The sequence below is a fragment of the Leptopilina heterotoma genome, unplaced genomic scaffold, assembly GCF_015476425.1.
Source record: "Leptopilina heterotoma isolate Lh14 unplaced genomic scaffold, ASM1547642v1 Lhet_99, whole genome shotgun sequence".
Taxonomy (NCBI): domain Eukaryota; kingdom Metazoa; phylum Arthropoda; class Insecta; order Hymenoptera; family Figitidae; genus Leptopilina; species Leptopilina heterotoma.
The window spans coordinates 621,684-646,905 of record NW_025111206.1 but is presented as its reverse complement, the minus strand read 5'-3'; the positions used below and the strand labels follow the sequence as shown (position 1 = coordinate 646,905).

At 29.4% G+C, this 25,222-nt stretch overlaps 1 protein-coding gene across 2 annotated transcripts in view; it reads left to right on the top strand.

Annotated features, from left to right (window-relative positions):
• Positions 1–215: 215 nt before the first annotated feature.
• The window catches only part of LOC122512404 (calcium uptake protein 3, mitochondrial), a 48,309-nt gene continuing 23,302 nt past the window's right edge, over positions 216–25,222 (top strand). Inside the window, exon 1 of one of the 2 annotated variants that reach the window (XM_043628197.1) lies at positions 216–652. In XM_043628197.1, the coding sequence (XP_043484132.1) occupies positions 443–652 (210 nt within the window). In that variant the 5' untranslated portion in view covers positions 216–442. The remainder of the gene's footprint in view (positions 653–25,222) is intronic. The other variant, XM_043628198.1, reaches the window with a different exon arrangement.

Below are 25,222 nucleotides of genomic sequence, written 5' to 3'. Positions count from 1 at the left end.
GATGACTTATCATCTGTTTTTATGTAGGTCCACAACTAATACATTCAAAAATTGTTGATTTCGTGAAAGTTGCGCGACATAAAATCAATTTCTTCTCTCTCTCTCTCTCTTTTTCTAAATCACTATACAACGATAAACACTGCTCGTTTGATAACGAAACAGTTGAGAAGCCCTGTCTTATCGAATCGACATTTTCAAATAATACTTGTACCCGTGTACAGCCTCTCACTTATCGATTCGAAAATCTCCTATTTTCTGAATGAACATGAAATAAATTTTGATTACATTGTCATCATTTTTTTCTCCTGAATTTTTTTCCACTTATTTTTCATGAGAAAAATAATTCGAATACATTTGGTAATACTATTTATAATCGAGAGCTTCTCTCGTCGATGAACGCTGAGCTTGCGCAGGTTTAGTCAGAAGGACGTCATCAACAAATATGGCGAGCCTCACAAGTTTATCACGAAAACTCTTCCAATTTTCACGTAATTTTCGTAATGTCGCGCGTTCCTATTATAAATTATCGAGTGACAGTGCATTTGGTAAAATTAATACGAGTGTCAAATTATTTGTTACCGGTTCAATAGCTTTAATACTCGAGCACAAATATACTTTAGGCGCCACTGTATATGCCCTCAAATCAAGAAAGGTAAGGACACACACAAATTGTACAGCAAAGTTCAAAAATAATCTCAAATTTTTCCCCTATTTTCTAAAATTCTAAAATTCGATATTTCAATTTTGAAAATAATATTTTCTTTTCTAATTGGTAGTTGAGAAAAATTGTACATTTTTAAAAGTAGAAAAACTAAAAACTTAATCTCATGCCTTGGATAAACATTGGGGCGCAAAAAGAAGTAGAATTCATTTTATTCAGTGGTATTCAAAAAAATTTCATTTTGTATTTCCTTGACCTTTAATTTATTGATTTCTACTTTCAATTCTTCACCAATTTTGTTACATAAATATTTAAATACTTGTTATTTATTTTTTCGAAAAAATTAATATTTTTAAATCTTCAATTTCAAACACAAACATTCTGAAATTTAATTCTTTTTTACAACTATTAACCTTCCAATACTCAATTATTTTTTAGAATTTTTAATTAAACGTTTTGCCCAAATTAATTATTTAGATACAAAAATTAAGTTTTTATAAAAATTGTAACTGTAACTTTTCATGTTTTTTTTAAAGTTTTTAAGGGGAATTATTAAAAATATGTAACCAAAAATATTAAAAATACTTATTTAAAAAAAATTTATAAAATCAGATTTAAATAATTTTTTAATTATTCAAAATATATCAATTAGTCACAATTACAATTACTTATAATTTCAATAATTTTTATAATTGAAAAATTTGTAATCAACAAAAATCTTTTAAAAGTAATTAAATTTTTTTAAACCAATTTTCGAAGAATATTAAAAACTAATCAAATTTTTAAAGATTATTAAATACTATCTACCAAACCAGTATTTAGAATATCAAATATTGTAATTCTTTCATAATCGATTAATAAACTAATTACACATATATACATAATTGCAAATGAACAAATTGCACTCTTACTTAAAACTTCATTCAAAATTTATGTCAATTAATTATGCCATTGCAAATGAGAATTTGCACGCTATATTATCATTAATTTAACTTGTATCATTTATTTTCATAGAATATAAATGATAATTCCTCCTTCTTGCATCATTGATTTGAAGGCGCACACAAACTATAAAATTTGAAATATTGTTAAAGGATACAATAATTTATTTCAAAAGCACATTATTCTAAAGAGCCGAAGAAATCAACAATAATGGTAATTGATGATTCGTAAAATTACCATTCGTAATAATAGATTGGTGATTTTGACGAGAGACTTAAATCATTTCAAGAAAATTTACAACCACATATGAAATATTTTCAAACGCATCAACAACAACAAAAAAACTAACTGCAAATTTAGAAATTGTCCATTTTTTATTTATGCATTCAGAAAAAAGATTTATATTTCACTTAAAACCTACTAAATATTATATTTATGCAAATAAATTTTAGTTGGTTTTTAAGTAGTAGCAGGTCCACCCGTACGCCATCAGACAATCAAAATTTAGTAAAAACGAATAAAAAATTTATTTTTTCCAAATTTAATAATTCTAATCATCTGAAAATCACCAGAGTTCTAGTAGGGACTGAGCTCTATACAATCCTGAAGAATACAGAATTTTATTTCAATTTTTAAGTAGTAGCAGGTCCACCCGTACGCCATCAGACAATCAAAATTTAGTAAAAACGAAAATAAAAATTTATTTCTTCCAAATTTAATAATTCTAATCATTTAAAAATCACCAGAGTTCTAGTAGGGACTGAGCTCTATACAATCCTGAAGAATACAGAATTTTATTTCAATTTTTAAGTAGTAGCAGGTCCACCCGTACGCCATCAGACAATCAAAATTTAGTAAAAACGAAAAAAAAAATTTATTTCTTCCAAATTTAATAATTCTAATCATCTGAAAATCACCAGAGTTCTAGTAGGGACTGAGCTCTATACAATCCTGAAGAATACAGAATTTTATTTAAATTTTTAAGTAGTAGCAGGTCCACCCGTACGCCAACAGACAATCAAAATTTAGTAAAAACGAATAAAAAATTTATTTCTTCCAAATTTAATAATTCTAATCATCTGAAAATCACCAGAGTTCTAGTAGGGACTGAGCCCTATACAATCCTGAAGAATAGAGAATTTTATTTCAATTTTTAAGTAGTAGCACCTTCACCCGAATGCCATCAGACAATCAAAATTTAGTAAAAACGAAAATAAAAATTTATTTCTTCCAAATTTGATAATTCTAATCATCTGAAAATCACCAGAGTTCTAGTAGGGACTGAGCCCTATACAATCCTGAAGAATACAGAATTTTATTTCAATTTTTAAGTAGTAGCAGGTCCACCCGTACGCCATCAGACAATCAAAATTTAGTAAAAACGAAAAAAAAAATTTATTTCTTCCAAATTTAATAATTCTAATCATCTGAAAATCACCAGAGTTCTAGTAGGGACTGAGCTCTATACAATCCTGAAGAATACAGAATTTTATTTAAATTTTTAAGTAGTAGCAGGTCCACCCGTACGCCAACAGACAATCAAAATTTAGTAAAAACGAATAAAAAATTTATTTCTTCCAAATTTAATAATTCTAATCATCTGAAAATCACCAGAGTTCTAGTAGGGACTGAGCCCTATACAATCCTGAAGAATAGAGAATTTTTTTTTAAATTTTAAGTAGTAGCACCTTCACCCGAATGCCATCAGACAATCAAAATTTAGTAAAAACGAAAATAAAAATTTATTTCTTCCACATTTAATAATTCTAATCATCTGAAAATCACCAGAGTTCTAGTAGGGACTGAGCTCTATACAATCCTGAAGAATAGAGAATTTTATTTCAATTTTTAAGTAGTAGCACCTTCACCCGAATGCCATCAGACAATCAAAATTTAGTAAAAACGAAAATAAAAATTTATTTCTTCCAAATTTGATAATTCTAATCATCTGAAAATCACCAGAGTTCTAGTAGGGATTAAACTCTATACAATCCTGAAGAATAGAGAATTTTATATCAATTTTTAAGTAGTATCAGGTCCACCCGTACGCCATCAGACAATCAAAATTTAGTAAAAACGAAAAAAAAATTTATTTCTTCCAAATTTAATAATTCTAATCATCTGAAAATCACCAGAGTTCTAGTAGGGATTAAGCCCTATACAATCCTGAAGAATAGAGAATTTTATTTCAATTTTTAAGTAGTAGCACCTTCACCCGAATGCCATCAGACAATCAAAATTTAGTAAAAACAAAAATAAAAATTTATTTCTTCCAAATTTAATAATTCTAATCATCTGAAAATCACCAGAGATCTAGTAGGGACTGAGCTCTATACAATCCTGAAGAATACAGAATTTTATTTCAATTTTTAAGTAGTAGCAGGTCCACCCGTACGCCATCAGACAATCAAAATTTAGTAAAAACGAAAATAAAAATTTATTTCTTCCAAATTTAATAATTCTAATCATCTGAAAATCACCAGAGTTCTAGTAGGGACTGAGTACTATACAATCCTAAAGAATACAGAATTTTATTTCAATTTTTAAGTAGTAGCAGGTCCACCCGTACGCCATCAGACAATCAAAATTTAGTAAAAACGAAAAAAAAAATTGATTTCTTCCAAATTTAATAATTCTAATCATCTGAAAATCACCAGAGTTCTAGTAGGGATTAAGCCCTATACAATCCTGAAGAAAAGAGAATTTTATTCTAATTTTTAAGTAGTAGCATCTTCACCCGAATGCCATCAGACAATCAAAATTTAGTAAAAACGAAAATAAAAATTTATTTCTTCCAAATTTAATAATTCTAATCATCTGAAAATCACCAGAGTTCTAGTAGGGACTGAGCTCTATACAATCCTGAAGAATACAGAATTTTATTTCAATTTTTAAGTAGTAGCAGGTCCACCCGTACGCCATCAGACAATCAAAATTTAGTAAAAACGAAAAAAAAAATTTATTTCTTCCAAATTTAATAATTCTAATCATCTGAAAATCACCAGAGTTCTAGTAGGGACTGAGCTCTATACAATCCTGAAGAATACAGAATTTTATTTCAATTTTTAAGTAGTAGCAGGTCCACCCGTACGCCATCAGACAATCAAAATTTAGTAAAAACGAAAAAAAAAATTTATTTCTTCCAAATTTAATAATTCTAATCATCTGAAAATCACCAGAGTTCTAGTAGGGACTGAGTACTATACAATCCTGAACAATAGAGAATGTTTTTTTAATTTTTAAGTAGTAGCACCTTCACCCGAATGCCATCAGACAATCAAAATTTAGTAAAAACGGAAATAAAAATTTATTTCTTCCAAATTTAATAATTCTAATCATCTGAAAATCACCAGAGTTCTAGTAGGGACTGAGTACTATACAATCCTGAACAATAGAGAATGTTTTTTTAATTTTTAAGTAGTAGCACCTTCACCCGAATGCCATCAGACAATCAAAATTTAGTAAAAACGAAAATAAAAATTTATTTCTTCCAAATTTGATAATTCTAATCATCTGAAAATCACCAGAGTTCTAGTAGGGACTGAGCCCTATACAATCCTGAAGAATAGAGAATTTTTTTTTAAATTTTAAGTAGTAGCACCTTCACCCGAATGCCATCAGACAATCAAAATTTAGTAAAAACGAAAATAAAAATTTATTTCTTCCAAATTTGATAATTCTAATCATCTGAAAATCACCAGAGTTCTAGTAGGGATTAAGCCCTATACAATCCTGAAGAATAGAGAATTTTATTTCAATTTTTAAGTAGTAGCAGGTCCACCCGTACGCCATCAGACAATCAAAATTTAGTAAAAACGAATAAAAAATTTATTTCTTCCAAATTTAATAATTCTAATCATCTGAAAATCACCAGAGTTCTAGTAGGGACTGAGTACTATACAATCCTGAACAATAGAGAATGTTTTTTTAATTTTTAAGTAGTAGCACCTTCACCCGAATGCCATCAGACAATCAAAATTTAGTAAAAACGAAAATAAAAATTTATTTCTTCCAAATTTAATAATTCTAATCATCTGAAAATCACCAGAGTTCTAGTAGGGATTAAGCCCTATACAATCCTGAAGAATAGAGAATTTTATATCAATTTTTAAGTAGTAGCAGGTCCACCCGTACGCCATCAGACAATCAAAATTTAGTAAAAACGAAAAAAAAATTTATTTCTTCCAAATTTAATAATTCTAATCATCCGAAAATCACCAGAGTTCTAGTAGGGATTAAGCCCTATACAATCCTGAAAAATAGAGAATTTTATTCTAATTTTTAAGTAGTAGCACCTTCACCCGAATGCCATCAGACAATCAAAATTTAGTAAAAACGAAAATAAAAATTTATTTCTTCCAAATTTAATAATTCTAATCATCTGAAAATCACCAGAGTTCTAGTAGGGACTGAGCTCTATACAATCCTGACGAATAGAGAATGTTTTTTTAATTTTTAAGTAGTAGCACCTTCACCCGAATGCCATCAGACAATCAAAATTTAGTAAAAACGAAAAAAAAAATTTATTTCTTCCAAATTTAATAATTCTAATCATCTGAAAATCACCAGAGTTCTAGTAGGGATTAAGCCCTATGCAATCCTGAAGAATAGAGAATTTTTTTTAATTTTTAAGTAGTAGCAGGTCCACCCGTACGCCATCAGACAATCAAAATTTAGTAAAAACGAAAATAAAAATTTATTTCTTCCAAATTTAATAATTCTAATCATCTGAAAATCACCAGAGTTCTAGTAGGGATTAAGCCCTATACAATCCTGAAGAATAGAGAATTTTATTTCAATTTTTAAGTAGTAGCAGGTCCACCCGTACGCCATCAGACAATCAAAATTTAGTAAAAACGAAAATAAAAATTTATTTCTTCCAAATTTAATAATTCTAATCATCTGAAAATCACCAGAGTTCTAGTAGGGACTGAGTACTATACAATCCTGAAGAATACAGAATTTTATTTCAATTTTTAAGTAGTAGCAGGTCCACCCGTACGCCATCAGACAATCAAAATTTAGTAAAAACGAAAATAAAAATTTATTTCTTCCAAATTTAATAATTCTAATCCTCTGAAAATCACCAGAGTTCTAGTAGGGACTGAGCCCTATACAATCCTGAAGAATAGAGAATTTTTTTTTAAATTTTAAGTAGTAGCACCTTCACCCGAATGCCATCAGACAATCAAAATTTAGTAAAAACGAAAATAAAAATTTATTTCTTCCAAATTTGATAATTCTAATCATCTGAAAATCACCAGAGTTCTAGTAGGGATTAAGCCCTATACAATCCTGAAGAATAGAGAATTTTATTTCAATTTTTAAGTAGTAGCAGGTCCACCCGTACGCCATCAGACAATCAAAATTTAGTAAAAACGAATAAAAAATTTATTTCTTCCAAATTTAATAATTCTAATCATCTGAAAATCACCAGAGTTCTAGTAGGGACTGAGTACTATACAATCCTGAACAATAGAGAATGTTTTTTTAATTTTTAAGTAGTAGCACCTTCACCCGAATGCCATCAGACAATCAAAATTTAGTAAAAACGAAAATAAAAATTTATTTCTTCCAAATTTGATAATTCTAATCATCTGAAAATCACCAGAGTTCTAGTAGGGATTAAACGCTATACAATCTTGAAGAATAGAGAATTTTATATCAATTTTTAAGTAGTAGCAGGTCCACCCGTACGCCATCAGACAATCAAAATTTAGTAAAAACGAAAATAAAAATTTATTTCTTCCAAATTTAATAATTCTAATCATCTGAAAATCACCAGAGTTCTAGTAGGAACTGAGCTCTATACAATCCTGAAGAATAGAGAATGTTTTTTTAATTTTTAAGTAGTAGCACCTTCACCCGAATGCCATCAGACAATCAAAATTTAGTAAAAACGAAAAAAAAAATTTATTTCTTCCAAATTTAATAATTCTAATCATCTGAAAATCACCAGAGTTCTAGTAGGGATTAAGCCCTATACAATCCTGAAGAATAGAGAATTTTATTTCAATTTTTAAGTAGTAGCACCTTCACCCGAATGCCATCAGACAATCAAAATTTAGTAAAAACGAAAATAAAAATTTATTTCTTCCAAATTTGATAATTCTAATCATCTGAAAATCACCAGAGTTCTAGTAGGGATTAAACGCTATACAATCTTGAAGAATAGAGAATTTTATATCAATTTTTAAGTAGTAGCAGGTCCACCCGTACGCCATCAGACAATCAAAATTTAGTAAAAACGAAAAAAAAATTTATTTCTTCCAAATTTAATAATTCTAATCATCTGAAAATCACCAGAGTTCTAGTAGGGATTAAGCCCTATACAATCCTGAAAAATAGAGAATTTTATTCTAATTTTTAAGTAGTAGCACCTTCACCCGAATGCCATCAGACAATCAAAATTTAGTAAAAACGAAAATAAAAATTTATTTCTTCCAAATTTAATAATTCTAATCATCTGAAAATCACCAGAGTTCTAGTAGGGATTAAGCCCTATGCAATCCTGAAGAATAGAGAATTTTTTTTAATTTTTAAGTAGTAGCAGGTCCACCCGTACGCCATCAGACAATCAAAATTTAGTAAAAACGAAAATAAAAATTTATTTCTTCCAAATTTGATAATTCTAATCATCTGAAAATCACCAGAGTTCTAGTAGGGATTAAGCCCTATACAATCCTGAAGAATAGAGAATTTTATTTCAATTTTTAAGTAGTAGCAGGTCCACCCGTACGCCATCAGACAATCAAAATTTAGTAAAAACGAAAATAAAAATTTATTTCTTCCAAATTTAATAATTCTAATCATCTGAAAATCACCAGAGTTCTAGTAGGGACTGAGTACTATACAATCCTGAAGAATACAGAATTTTATTTCAATTTTTAAGTAGTAGCAGGTCCACCCGTACGCCATCAGACAATCAAAATTTAGTAAAAACGAAAATAAAAATTTATTTCTTCCACATTTAATAATTCTAATCATCTGAAAATCACCAGAGTTCTAGTAGGGATTAAGCCCTATGCAATCCTGAAGAATAGAGAATTTTATTTCAATTTTTAAGTAGTAGCAGGTCCACCCGTACGCCATCAGACAATCAAAATTTAGTAAAAACGAAAAAAAAAATTGATTTCTTCCAAATTTAATAATTCTAATCATCTGAAAATCACCAGAGTTCTAGTAGGGATTAAGCCCTATACAATCCTGAAGAAAAGAGAATTTTATTCTAATTTTTAAGTAGTAGCATCTTCACCCGAATGCCATCAGACAATCAAAATTTAGTAAAAACGAAAATAAAAATTTATTTCTTCCAAATTTAATAATTCTAATCATCTGAAAATCACCAGAGTTCTAGTAGGGATCAAGCCCTATACAATCCCTAAGAATAGAGAATTTTATTTCAATTTTTAAGTAGTAGCAGGTCCACCCGTACGCCAACAGACAATCAAAATTTAGTAAAAACGAAAATAAAAATTTATTTCTTCCAAATTTAATAATTCTAATCATCTGAAAATCACCAGAGTTCTAGTAGGGACTGAGTACTATACAATCCTGAAGAATACAGAATTTTATTTCAATTTTTAAGTAGTAGCAGGTCCACCCGTACGCCATCAGACAATCAAAATTTAGTAAAAACGAAAAAAAAAATTGATTTCTTCCAAATTTAATAATTCTAATCATCTGAAAATCACCAGAGTTCTAGTAGGGATTAAGCCCTATACAATCCTGAAGAAAAGAGAATTTTATTCTAATTTTTAAGTAGTAGCATCTTCACCCGAATGCCATCAGACAATCAAAATTTAGTAAAAACGAAAATAAAAATTTATTTCTTCTAAATTTAATAATTCTAATCATCTGAAAATCACCAGAGTTCTAGTAGGGATCAAGCCCTATACAATCCTGAAGAATAGAGAATTTTATTCTAATTTTTAAGTAGAAGCATCTTCACCCGAATGCCATCAGACAATCAAAATTTAGTAAAAACGAAAATAAAAATTTATTTCTTCCAAATTTAATAATTCTAATCATCTGAAAATCACCAGAGATCTAGTAGGGACTGAGCTCTATACAATCCTGAAGAATACAGAATTTTATTTCAATTTTTAAGTAGTAGCAGGTCCACCCGTACGCCATCAGACAATCAAAATTTAGTAAAAACGAAAAAAAAAATTTATTTCTTCCAAATTTAATAATTCTAATCATCTGAAAATCACCAAAGTTCTAGTAGGGACTGAGCTCTATACAATCCTGAAGAATACAGAATTTTATTTCAATTTTTAAGTAGTAGCAGGTCCACCCGTACGCCATCAGACAATCAAAATTTAGTAAAAACGAAAAAAAAAATTTATTTCTTCCAAATTTAATAATTCTAATCATCTGAAAATCACCAGAGTTCTAGTAGGGACTGAGCTCTATACAATCCTGAAGAATACAGAATTTTATTTCAATTTTTAAGTAGTAGCAGGTCCACCCGTACGCCATCAGACAATCAAAATTTAGTAAAAACGAAAATAAAAATTTATTTCTTCCAAATTTAATAATTCTAATCATCTGAAAATCACCAGAGTTCTAGTAGGGATTAAGCCCTATACAATCCTGAAGAAAAGAGAATTTTATTCTAATTTTTAAGTAGTAGCATCTTCACCCGAATGCCATCAGACAATCAAAATTTAGTAAAAACGAAAATAAAAATTTATTTCTTCCAAATTTAATAATTCTAATCATCTGAAAATCACCAGAGTTCTAGTAGGGATCAAGCCCTATACAATCCTGAAGAATAGAGAATTTTATTCTAATTTTTAGGTAGTAGCATCTTCACCCGAATGCCATCAGACAATCAAAATTTAGTAAAAACGAAAATAAAAATTTATTTCTTCCAAATTTAATAATTCTAATCATCTGAAAATCACCAGAGATCTAGTAGGGACTGAGCTCTATACAATCCTGAAGAATACAGAATTTTATTTCAATTTTTAAGTAGTAGCAGGTCCACCCGTACGCCATCAGACAATCAAAATTTAGTAAAAACGAAAAAAAAAATTTATTTCTTCCAAATTTAATAATTCTAATCATCTGAAAATCACCAAAGTTCTAGTAGGGACTGAGCTCTATACAATCCTGAAGAATACAGAATTTTATTTCAATTTTTAAGTAGTAGCAGGTCCACCCGTACGCCATCAGACAATCAAAATTTAGTAAAAACGAAAAAAAAAATTTATTTCTTCCAAATTTAATAATTCTAATCATCTGAAAATCACCAGAGTTCTAGTAGGGACTGAGCTCTATACAATCCTGAAGAATACAGAATTTTATTTCAATTTTTAAGTAGTAGCAGGTCCACCCGTACGCCATCAGACAATCAAAATTTAGTAAAAACGAAAATAAAAATTTATTTCTTCCAAATTTAATAATTCTAATCATCTGAAAATCACCAGAGTTCTAGTAGGGACTGAGTACTATACAATCCTGAAGAATACAGAATTTTATTTCAATTTTTAAGTAGTAGCAGGTCCACCCGTACGCCATCAGACAATCAAAATTTAGTAAAAACGAAAAAAAAAATTTATTTCTTCCAAATTTAATAATTCTAATCATCTGAAAATCACCAGAGTTCTAGTAGGGACTGAGCTCTATACAATCCTGAAGAATACAGAATTTTATTTCAATTTTTAAGTAGTAGCAGGTCCACCCGTACGCCATCAGACAATCAAAATTTAGTAAAAACGAAAAAAAAAATTTATTTCTTCCAAATTTAATAATTCTAATCATCTGAAAATCACCAGAGTTCTAGTAGGGACTGAGCTCTATACAATCCTGAAGAATACAGAATTTTATTTCAATTTTTAAGTAGTAGCAGGTCCACCCGTACGCCATCAGACAATCAAAATTTAGTAAAAACGAAAAAAAAAATTTATTTCTTCCAAATTTAATAATTCTAATCATCTGAAAATCACCAGAGTTCTAGTAGGGACTGAGCTCTATACAATCCTGAAGAATACAGAATTTTATTTCAATTTTTAAGTAGTAGCAGGTCCACCCGTACGCCATCAGACAATCAAAATTTAGTAAAAACGAAAAAAAAAATTTATTTCTTCCAAATTTAATAATTCTAATCATCTGAAAATCACCAGAGTTCTAGTAGGGACTGAGCTCTATACAATCCTGAAGAATACAGAATTTTATTTAAATTTTTAAGTAGTAGCAGGTCCACCCGTACGCCAACAGACAATCAAAATTTAGTAAAAACGAATAAAAAATTTATTTCTTCCAAATTTAATAATTCTAATCATTTGAAAATCACCAGAGTTCTAGTAGGGACTGAGCCTTACACAATCCTGAAGAAAAAAGAATTGTATTCTAATTTTTAAGTAGTAGCACCTTCACCCGAATGCCATCAGACAAATTATTAATAAAATTATAGTTTTAATAATTCAGCTGACCATAAGAAAAAATCCTACAGAACTAGAGAAAAATCGACTTAAAAAAGCAAATCTAATGTATTTCCATTGGTGTCCTTTCATAATAAATAAAAAACGAAAGTGTGAAAGACAGAAAATATAGGGAATGATTCTAAATTTGATAAGATGAGTAGTGATCTAACAAGAATGATCCCACGGGGTCGTTATCGCTGCGAAATACACATTTACGGGGCCTTCATGATGATTTAATAAAACACGAGAGATTTTACATTTACCTTCCACGGTTAAGAGAGTTGAATATCGTAAATCTTTTTCCTGCAAGTATATACAATCCAAAACTCGCGTGGACAGTGGCTAAGACCCCCTACAGTGTCGGTTACGTCTTTTGAAATCGTCTAGAGTGTACACTTTTGCAAACCATTAAATGTGTCTCTCAATTTCTCTCGAATAAAGCGCAACTTTTATACAAAAATCCCAAGCATTTTTTATTTAATACACAACCTAACACCATCAGCGACAACGATAAAGCAACGAGACATCTTCATTTTACATTTTTTTTTCTTTTTTTTATTTCTATTTTCGAATATTTCGGAATTTCTCATAAAAAAATTAACATCTTCCCACGTATGCGATTTTTATTTCACCTTTCTCTACTATTCAATCTATAATTTAATAAAAAATTTAAATCGCACCTCTCTTGATATGTAAAATTATTTCACTATATAAACTCAAGTTTTTAATATTAATACAAAATTAATAAAACACTAACTCTGGTTTTATGAATTCAAGAACCAAACTGATCGCAATTCAACTTAAAAAAAATGAATAGCTTTAGGACAAATTGATATAAACTCGGAAAATGGTAAACACCTTTGATTATTGTTACAAGATCTGAAATATAAATATTTGATCTCTAGAAAGTGGAACTGCATATAAATTAAAGTGCAGATAAATATTGACAGAATGCAATGTATGAATGACGATATATATTTCATGTACAACTTTTACTAATATGAAGAGTATAGTATATCAGTTGATATGAATAAAACATTATTCTCAATAGTCCAGAATTGAAACGAAACACATTTTATAACAACTCTCGAATATTAATTAGCAAAAGAATAGCAATAAATAACTGCTATTATCTTTCAAAAGTTAATTAGCCAAAAAAGAATAGAAATAAACAATTTTTTGTCATTATAGATATGAAAAATTTTACAGCAATTTGTTGCATAAAATTACTAAAGCGTATAGCAATAATAATATTGAATATTTAGAGTAATTTGTGTAATAATTTATCTTCTATAAAATCATGCAACGATCCTCAAGAAAGATATCTTCCCACGCACAGCTTCATTCGCGTCGTTCCGTCACAATCAGTTTTGACACCGCTAAACATTTAGAGTAATTGAAACGCGCTTGTACTACAAATAATCCATTGTTCGAGGACCATGAAATAGTCATTTAAATTTAAGAACGTGTATTCGTGATTTATTACGAATTGCCTCTGTCGCATATTGAAAATAAAACTCATTCTTCTCAATGTTTAATACATTGAGATGTAATACATCATAAAAAAAATATCAGGAAAATAAGTTGTCTGTAGAATTCATACCACGTTCTCTAATTAAGATATTGAATACTTTAAGGCATTAAGTAGTCAATTTCTTGGGTAAGGTACTTAATACTTAATTACCTTATCAAGTACTTTAAGACATTAGGTATTTAAAGTAAAGTACTTAAAATTTAATTAACTTAAGATATTAAGTAGGTACTTAATACTTAATTAACTTGAGATATTAAGTACTTAATACTTAATTACCTTAAGATATTAAGTACTTAATACTTAATTGCCTTAAGATAATAAGTACTTGATACTTAATTACCTTAAGATATTAAGTACTTGATACTTAATTTACCTTAAGATTTTAAGAACTTAATATTTATGAATTCTAAAAATTTTAATTTTTCCAGTACTTTTCGTAAAATTCCCTGACTTTGCCCTAAAATTTCCCTATCCCCTTTTACTTTTCCAGAGACTTTTTAATGATTTTCTTGCAATTTCCCTGAATTCCCCGACCTGCGACAATCCTGAATTAATAAAATCTACTCTTTAAAAAGAATTCGAAATATTTTAATTAAAAATAGTTCTCATTACCGTAACAATCATAATTTAATTAAATTCCGCAATAATTGAGTCAATGTTGGACAGAACCGGAAAAAACTAAAATTTCCCAGATACGTAAACTCGACACAATCATTATAACTGCAACTGGAGATAATAATTAACAATTTTACCACATTTAGCACAATTGTCTCTGTCATTTATTAACAGAACAAAATTTTTTTATCCTCTCAAACAAAATATTCTGTCCCTAAATTTCTAAATGTTCAAATAAACAAAATTTCTTTCTATCTTTCTTCAAATTTTATTATTACATTATTGCGAGTAAAAAAATAAATTACAAAGATTTTAAACCTTTAATTTTTTTTTGATTTTTGGAACAGTAATTTAACATAATTTCAGAAAATATTTACACTGGCAAAGACTTTCGTTCATTCGAACATTCAGAACTTGTGAATCATGATATTTCCCTTAATGAAGCAAATAAAAAACAAAACTAGGTCGAAGAACACACTAACCAACAACTTAATAAGTTCGAAGTTTGTAAACTATATGTATACTTTTTTTCTATAGAAAAAACACCAAACACGTTTTCACAGTGGTCATCCAAACCACCGCTGTGACTAACGACTTTGTAATTTGGTGAAGGTTCGCATGTCGATACTTGCTCTTAATTGCTACAAGTTTGCTGATGAATGATCAGCACTGCATTCTCGAAGAGCCAGAGCGTAAATAATCACAATTGTTTGTTTTATAAATGGGGAATATTTGAGGCGACAAAAATCGCACTTTTAGCGCTTGACCTAAAAAGTTGCTCTTTTATTTCTTTAACAAAAGAAATTAAGAATAAATAAACCATCACAACACTGTAAAAACAAAGTCTTAAATTACTTACAGCTCAAACGTGTTTCTTCTTAAATTCAACTAATTTTTGGGCTTCAAATAAAAATAAGACAATTACAGGTCTTAAAATCAATTTTTTAGTCAATATTTGGACTAATGTAAGTTGTTTTAGTCAAAATCTAAAAACAAGACTTATTTTTTACAGTGAAACCATAGCTGTATTATAACTAAAAATTTCTCGCTAATATAGTGAAATTTGCGCAGTTGTTTTGTCTGTGAAGATTCTTTTCCGTGTTATAATAAATAAAAAGTAAATAACGAATGTATTAGCAATGAATAAAATTCTCTCTAAAAATCAGAATCGAAGAATATCCATTAGAAAATAAACTACAGACGGAAAAGACATAAACCAATAAAAGTCAAAATGAAGGATGATCCTGATGTGAGCAAAGAGCAACAACACCTGTTGCTTTTATGATTTACAATTTAGATGATTGCTTAACATACGCTCCAGAGAAATTTTATCGACAGAAGATAATTAACATTTTAGAAATATTACAACCATTGCCACACATTATAAATAAAGTAGTCAATTAAACGATATTAGGTACAATTCTCATCACAAATGAAAAAATATTTACTATTTAATTTTTCCATCTTTTCCACACTTCTACATAATTATTTGTTTTTGTGTCAAGTCTCATATAAAGAACTTTATCAACAAATTTTTAAATAATTGAATTCTTTTGACGAAATTTAATAAAATTTTTAAGAATAATTGAATTTTTCGAGTTTAATTCTCTCGAGAAATTTTATTAAAATTCTATTAAAAATAACTCAATTTCCAATGAAGAATTTTATAAAGTTCTATTCCATTTCTTTCCGTATAATAAAATAATCTACTAACTGATGAAATAAAAATTATTGTGCAATAAGAATCTAGTTGAGCAAACAATCGACTTTCATGGATTTTTATTAAAGTATATTTGTTTCCATTTATTCAGTAATTTGGAAAAGTTTGTTTTATGAAATGAGTCTCGTGACCGCGAACTTACAGGTCAACGCCATGTTAGATTCTTTTCTAGGATAATTTTTTGTTAAAGAAGAAGAAGAAGAAGAAAAAAAAAGAAGCAGACGTCTATGAATGTGGAACAGAATTGTCTGAATGTTTTAGTGTTTTGTTGGGAAAATATCTCTTTTCTTTCTTGTTTGACGAACACAAAAAAAGGAAAGAAGAAAAGCAATAGAATCTGTGAGACAATTCCAACACTCTATTGACAAAAATCTCATCAGATCTTCAACTATTATTATACGATTGAAATCTTTCTTCAGGGCAGACAGTTTACTAATAAAATTTCCTTATTTGTTTGGTGTATAAGTTGAATGAGAGGTTCATAAAGTAGTTTCCGATGCTATCTCGCAGCACCGACCCTCTCGATTGTTTCCTGAATTTCTTTTTTACTTTATTAGCGGCATTGCTTGTTCTCTCTTCGCTTTATCAAAAATGGTCGTGTTAAACACTGAAACGATTTGTTGCCGGTTTAATGTCTAGTTTTTAATTAATGAGAAAATTTTCCTGTTTTCTCTTTTAAGTTCGGAGTATTTTCAAATATTACTTGCCAATGTTTTTCTAAAGGATATCAAGTTGAGACACAAAAAGTAGCAAAATTGTTGCAATGCAACAATTTTGATCCTTTTTTTGTCTCAATTTGATATCCTTAAAAAAAACTTTGTTAGTAAACATGTGTTATTGCTTCTATTGTATATTTTTATTCTGTTGTTTCTAGTAATAGATTTATTATGGATATTTACAGATGAAATTAATTAATGTCTATAAAAATGATAATGAATTTTCGATAATGATTGAAATTCAAAAGAAAGGAATATTCGCTTGTGTTTCTTGTTTAGAAATATTTTCTTTATAGAAATGTTTGTAGTATACATATCAAGAATATTTTCGAGCATTCTATATATAAAGGGCACATAGTAAAGAAAATTCCATGTTTACGCGTTTAATTTACAATCTTTACAATGTTTTAAGTCTTTCGCCGACATGCAAGAAATTACCGACGAACCTCTATTAAATCTAATTAAAACGGTACGTAGCACATTACTCGAAGAAGCGAAACAATTCCCATCTTTTTCAGGAAATATCTTACCTAAAGGCGTCATTCTACACGTATGAACACGTTACACGTCGAGATTAGTAGAAAAGATGATGAAGAAGGAAATTAGATTACTTCGTAAATTAACTGAAATTATCCTTAGCAATGCCATTATTGTCGGCTTCTTCGGTATAAGTAAGCATTAAAGCTAAAAATTGAGTGGACAGCCGTCAAAGGAATGAACTTTGTGATATTTTCTTGTCTTCACTTTGAAGAAATGTAAGGCTCGTTATCGAATAATAAGATCTTCACCAACTGAATAATGCCGCACGCATTCTTTCGTTTCTACTTGTACGCATAAGACAAATTTATAACTTTTTCATTACAAATATTCAATATTCAAGTTCAACTCTAGGTTCACTTTCTGACAGTAATTATATATGGTGTTATAATTTAGCAGACTTTTCGTACTAACACTAAATGATAATTTTTTCTTTTTTTTTAAGAAAGAATCTGACTTTTACTTTAAGAAAGAATCTGACAAATAATCGGAACAAAAGTTAGTCCAATGTCATAATTTCGTATTCTAAAAGTAAATGTGACATTAAATTTTAAATTCCTTTTGGTAGAAGTGTAAGTAATTTAATTTTCTACATTTTGAACAATTTAAGGTTATATTTAAATAAATATTATAATTTTTTTTCAACATTGTGCAATTAAATTATTTCGCAAAGGTCCAAAAAAATAAACACAAACAATACCAAAGACGTAGTTTGAACAAAAATTGTTACGAGGTTGCGCCCGAGAGTCCAGGAAAAGTCATAAACTTAAAGAATGCTTATTAAGACAAGTGGAGATAATTAGAGCAAATATTAAGGACGTCAATTAAGCAATAAAATCGACGATTTCAAGCCAGTGTCAATGATCCTATTTGTGATTGATGAATAAGAGTAATAATTAGAGCCTAATAATTAGGCTCATTATAGCACATCAGGTATAAAAATTATACCAATCTTCAACAACAAAAAGAACTGATTGAAAAATTTTTTTCGTTTAAGATAATAAACGTTGCGTATTTAAACTTAAAACTTTTAAAAACAGTAAATATAAAGAAAGTTTAAGAGTCAAAATCCAGTGACAAAGATTCCAAGAGTTTATGCCTAAAGACATCATAAATTTTAAGATTAAAACTCCAACAGATTTCTTTTACCCACAAACAAGTCACGGTCCATTAGAGTTTTCAAGCTGGGGTTCATAATGCCTCATCCAAAAGCAATCTGTTATAAACTCTAGGTCTTTTCCCAAATTTGTCTCCTCTCGAGACGTCATTTTTAACAACGCACTTAAGAAATGGAATTTTTTTTAAACAATATACGTTTTTTGAATTAATTTGTTAATCTTGAGACGGATTCTACAGAGGCAGAAAAAACGAATAAAGTTTTACTATGTACTTTTATAGTAAAATCTATATAAACAACCGTAATTTTTACTTCTTCCTAATGATCCTAAAGTTCTGAAAGTTCAGATGAAGTAAATTTTTCTTCAATTTACTTAAAGTTCTTTTTTCTTCAGGTTAAATTTGTATTGCAATAAGTTTGCGTTATTCCAAACTAAATACACTTTTTAAAAAAATTTTTAAGAAATAAAATTTACTAATCTAAAATTTGCCTGCAGTGAAACAAAATTGACTCCGGAAATAATGAAATTTGGCACAGAAATAGCAGACAAAAAAAAAATAGTCATTGTCAAATAAGAGTTAAATACGATAGAGTCATCGAAGGGTTCTTATTAAGTTAGAGGAAGATATGATCTTTGAAGGCGTTATAGGGCAGCTTCCCAGCAGATTATTTGACACACCACTTGAGGCCATGTTATTAAGTTAACATGCACAGCACACTGACTAGAAATGACCGATCGAGATGAGATCAACTGTACGATGATTTTTTTTTCTCAAAAAACTACATGACTTTCTTACTTAGCACATAATTTTTCTTCAGGCTATCATATATGTGGCTTTCAAACTTTGAGCTATGTCCCGTGCAAAAAAAAAAAAAATGCTCATAATATGTGACATGCTTATAATATAAACATAATCTACAAGCAAAGTCATAAATATATCAACCAGACATATGCATAATTACTCTTCCTTTTGGCATAATCGACTAACTTATCATATAAATATCATAAATTTCCCACACTGCAAATTTGAAACACTAAAATTTACAGACAAATATTTTTGTATTCATTAATATCTAATCATTATTATTTTTCTACCCTCTCTAAATTTAAATAGTAAAAATGTTTACTAATTTGAATTAGTGACTGACTTTTTGCTTTTGAATTAGTAAATTTTACTAATAAATAGTTATTTCTACTAATTTATTAGTAAAAAAATTCAAAAGCAAAAAAATCAGTCACTAATTCAAATTAGTAAACATTTTTACTAATTCAAATTTAGAGAGCAGTCTTCTACTCGGAGTGCTCGATTTTTTCATGTCTTACAATAATTAACCCTGACAGAGTGATAAAATCATTATTTTATATTATAAGCAAATTCTTACTTTTTCATCATTTTAATTCAATTATTATTTTCCAGAATTTTTAACTAAGATTCTACTTTAAATAAATTATTTTTAATAATTTTTGAAAAAGTTCTTTAAGAATATTCAAATCAATTTGATTACAATTCAATTTGACGAAATAATAATTAAAAACAAACAGAATTGGTCTAATTGTCATGTTTTTATTGTTACCTTTAACTTTATTTCCTCTTTTAATTCTGTATTCCATTACCAAGAGAGGTTTGAAAATTTCTTTAGAAAATTGCCGATAATTTTCACGTGTGTAATTTGAGTGGTATGCTACTTGTTCATATACTATATATACGTGGAGATAATAAACCCTAGCGCAAACAAAAGATCAAAAAGATGATCGAAATCATCTTCCTGTACAGCTCGAGGCTTCTATACGCGCGTATACACTATACACGTTATATATACGCAGAAGCATGATTGCGATCCAAATCTATATACCGATGTACTTTCTTATCGATCGATTTCACATCTCGCTGATGTCTCGGTGAATGGTCGACAGTTAGTTAATAATTATACCATGTCGTGAATTATATTTAAGCAAGGCGCCTAAGTACTAATGGATCGAGTCAATGAAATCAACACCGGTGGTCGACTTTATCAAGTCACGCATATCCCTATTTAAGCGAGAAATCCTGTCGACGCTCATTTATTTTTATTCATCAAAGATGTTTATAACTTGCTAAACATTCAAAAAGAAAATCAAAAAGGAAACTTTTAATCTTTATATAAGGAAGAACGAATTAAACATTATATGCTTTATTTTCAAATTCTATTGAAAAACTTCTATCGTTAATTATACGATACTAATTAAAAAAAAAATTTGCTTCGTTTAGTCTAAAAATCACTGCTCGATTTTTTGAGTACTGCAAAAAATGCTATTCACCAGCACGGGCGTCAACTCATTTCGATAACGGGACATTTATATAAAAGTGAAATTGTCGGCAAACTGTGAGGTAAACTTTGAAACCAGAAAGCGGTAGTTTAAAGTTGCAAATTGAAGGGCCAGAGAGTGACAGAAAGTGGGATGGTGCAAACTGCTAAAGAGCAATATAATTCAGTTAGCAAAGAACCCTTCTCATCCCTGTGTACGCTGATTATAAAAGACCTGCGCGTTTGCGTGACAGCCTACAGGCACAACGAACCTTACGCTTTCTTGAATTACACTCCATTTTTCGGTCAATCACAATGTGTTTGTGTTAAACTTCTCAAGACACATGGTTCACTCCAAAATTGCCAAAAACTGTTCTGCACAATTTTTCTTGTACCAACTTTACACCAAAAACAATTATTGCGTTTGGTACAAAGTTATATAGTTTCAATCTCATAAAGTTTAAATACTTTCATTACATTCGAATGATTAAAAACTTTGATCATTTCGCAAATTAAAAACTTTGATGTGATGTTGTACTCCGATTTTTAACATCATTCACAGCAGTGTACTGATATGTATGATTTTCTTTATGATCAAGAAACAAATTTTTCTCACCAATAAAAATACGATAGATTACAATTCGAATGAGAAACTTGTGTGAGTAATGCCTTACAATTACAACAATAAATCCAAAAGTTACTTTGACCCACTAAACACCTACGCAAACTTTCAAATCGATATCTCTTTTCCTCCTGACACGCGACACTTGACAATCTTGATCCAGGAATTAACACTAAGAACTTATCTCCCCAAATTCATTTTTAATTATAAAATTTGACATTTATATTCAAAAAGTTCTCGATCTTATTTTTAGATATATACACAACACTACAAAAAAAGTTTGTCTCCATAAAAATTAAATAATTCCCAGATTCTTAATCTTCAAAGAAGACGCAAAATAAAATAAACAATAATACACATTCACAATATTCTGAATAGAGTCTAACTCTTTAAGAATTATAGGGACTTCATTTGAATAATAAGATAAATCATTGATTCACCAAAAATGGTTTATGATTCTTAATATACAGGAGAGATAAAACTTAGATCTAATGATGTTGTATAAATGATAAAATGATTAAATTAAATCGAATAAAGTGTTGAGGGGGGGAATAATGAATAGAATGTTGTCGAGATTGATTAAAGAACGAGGAAATTGGATATAATCATATATGAAAGTAAACAGATATATATGTAGGATTCAACATTCTAACCCATATATTTGCCATACGATATTGAGCATAGGTCTTAAGGTCACGTGTGTGGCGGATACGAGAAATCCCGCGGAGCGTTTATGGGGTGCGGGCATAAACTCATCCTAAGCGCACACGTATCTTTCCTCTGTGTGAAACGACGACGAAGACGACGACGATGCTTTTCAAACGCAATCCCATAAAGTAGCGGCTTGCCCTTATATACCAAGGTGGGTGGGTGAGTTTCTATACCCTATCTCTCTCTCTCTCTCTCTTCTTGTGGATTTTATTTTGTATTTTTCTGTTTAGCAATACGATACAATTCATGTCTGTCATTTTTATGGATGGTGCCTATTGCCCTACACACAAAACATTATGGCCCTGTCATCGAACAGATGCAAAATTCCAAAACCATAACACTTCTAACCTTTCTAACCTCTCTCAACGAAATATCTTCCAAAATATTTCCAAACGAAAACTCAACAATAACTTAATACTAAAAATCCAAGAATTTTCGCTTTGGCAGCCCTGAAATTATTCCAATATTAGAATATTAATAATTTTTTCACAATAAAAAGTTCTGCTATCATGCTACAAAGTATGACTTCAAGTTTTTAATGCACAGAAATAGTCACATTACTCCCAGAAGATATCAAACGTAACGACCAAGAAGTAATCAATTTTACATCTTAATTACTCTATATGTTGAAACGATCATCCAGACATTAACCTATTTTTCAAATCCATAACCAAGAAGTGCTCCAGAATATAATTCATTAGATATCACTCAAGAGAGAACTTCCACCATTAATTATTCAAATTTCGAACAAAGCTTCAAAAATTTCGAGAAACGATAACTGTCTCAAAATGCTTTAAAGCATTTAAAGCACCTTATAAAAATTTACTTTTAAAATTCTCAAGTATAAAAGTCAAAGAGAATACTTAATCGAAATTTCAGAATAGTCAAGAGGTTCTTACAATAAAGGAAACTACATCCTTCTTTAGTTTCTTCAAAAAAAAGAAGAAAACCAAATTAATAGAAAATTTCGTATTACATTTCAGTGGATCCACACCATACTTTCATGGAATATAATTTGAATGTGAATGATAATTTGTAGAATAAATAAAAAAAAGAGAGAAATATGTAAAGTAAATGCGGCGCCAAAAGGTCGGGACTGAATGTGAATCAGTCACTTTAAACCCAAAGTTGGATCATATACGAAAACGAGAGGGAAAGAGAGAGAGAGGAAAAAAGAGAGTGAATGAGATGGGGAAAAGGAGACTTCCAAGGAGTAAAATGACGAAGGTTGGATATCCGTCTGTGTCTGCGCTTCAAACGTCACTCGACGCAGTCGACCTACTATATGCAATATGCATATATAGTTCCGAAAATAACGGGTGCAATAAATTATTTTACTCACTATGGCAGGCAACGAGCACCTACCACGCGTCTTTCCAATGATTAACGCTATTCTCCTCGGGACATTTTATCGCGTCGAGTTGCGATCCACCGCGTTAATCAACGGATTATTCATGAAATGCTTTAAGCAATGGAATCATGATATATAAATAAAATCTACTCTTTTTCCAAACTACATACACCAAACTATAAATAATTTCAAACTTCAATTTCAATACTTAAATTTCCAACATGGAACAAAAGGGAATTTTGAATAGGGTTGCCACAAAAATTTAACTTTATTCTTCCCTGACTTTTCCCTGATTTCCAGACAGAACATTGAACCTTTTCAACCTTTTTCAATTCACCAAAAATTCTGAATTTTTGTTATGAATTCTAAAAATTTAATTTATTCCTGTGCTTTTAATAAAAATCCCTGACTTTTCCCTGATCTGTAGTCCAGAATTTTTTACAGATTAGTTTTTTCTCCTTGCGACTAAAGAAACATGAGTCAATTTTCTTGTTTAGAATTCGACGATTTAAAACAGTGTAATTATAAAGCAGGACGCCATGGGCGATCCGAAAGTCAAATCTAATAGAGATATGCTTCGAACCCTATTGCGAAGGCGTGGAAGAAGGCTCTCCTATCAAAAATCTTCAAACTTCTCCGATGATAAACTATACCCTTGTAAATGCAGTTCGAAAATTCTTTCATTTTAATCTATTTGAACAAAATAATAAACTAAGGAAAAAAATAATAGAAATAATAACAGGATTAGAATATTGAAATTGTATTAATTTCAGATTTAGTTATTATGTTAATAACATCGATCTAAAATTAACAAATTGTTTGAAATTAAATTAATTCAAACAATAGTTTGAATTAATCCCAATGGTTTGAAATTTTGAATTATTAACCATAGTTATTTGTATCAAACATAAGTCGGCTTCAAACGCAAATTATGTTCAATTCACTACTTATACAAAATATAAAATGTTTAATCGAAACATACTTTTTGTATTGCCCATATAACATGTATGGATAAAAGAAACATTTTTCCCCCCGTGCGCATAAAACCACTTTAAGAAAAACTTGTTACCGTTTTTAAAAGATAATCCCTCTGATTGTAAAATTATAACAGTACCGAGAGTCTTTGATATCCAACCTTGTTCACTTTGAACTAAGACTGAGATAAGATTTCTACCAACAGAAAGCAAAGATATTGTTTTCGATAAAGACACACATCTCTCGTTCGGAAATTTTAAAGCCGAAAGGATTAAATGTATTAAACCAAAATACAAAAAGCAACTGATAAAATATATATAATATGGAAATTCGCTATAATTTCCGATCGGAATTTTTCATTGATGATGATAATGATGATAAATATCAATACCATGATGAGGAACATGGGTATTGGATCGACTTTAAGACGCAAAAATAAAGTTGTTTTAGTTGATTAAAAATACAAAAAAAAGACTAGGTAATAAATTAGTAGAAATTACTATTTATTAGTAAAATTTACTAATTCAAAAACAAAAAGTCAGTCACTAATTCAAATTAGTAAAGATTTTTACTAATTAAAATTTAGAGAGTGGTATTCGAGGCCAGAAAACAAAAAGTTAGGTCTACAAAGTGGCCATTATTGCCCAAGGGTAATAATAAGTACTTTATTTACCTGTGAGCAAGATCTATAAAGTGCCCATTATTTCCATAAAGAAATGAGTACTTTATTCACCTGTGATCAAGTACAATAAAGTGCTTATTATTGCCCTAGGTTAATAATGGGTACTTTATTGACCTTGCTCATATTTATTGACCTTTAAAGCCCAATGGTAAATAAAATGCTCATTATTTCCCTAGGACAATAATGATCATTTTATCCTTCTTAATAATAAAAAAAAGAACAAAACAATTGAAAAGCGATTGACACATAAAAACAGGTGAACGTGAAAACAATCGTATCGAATATGGGAAACAACATATCGTGGATTTTTATCCCTCACG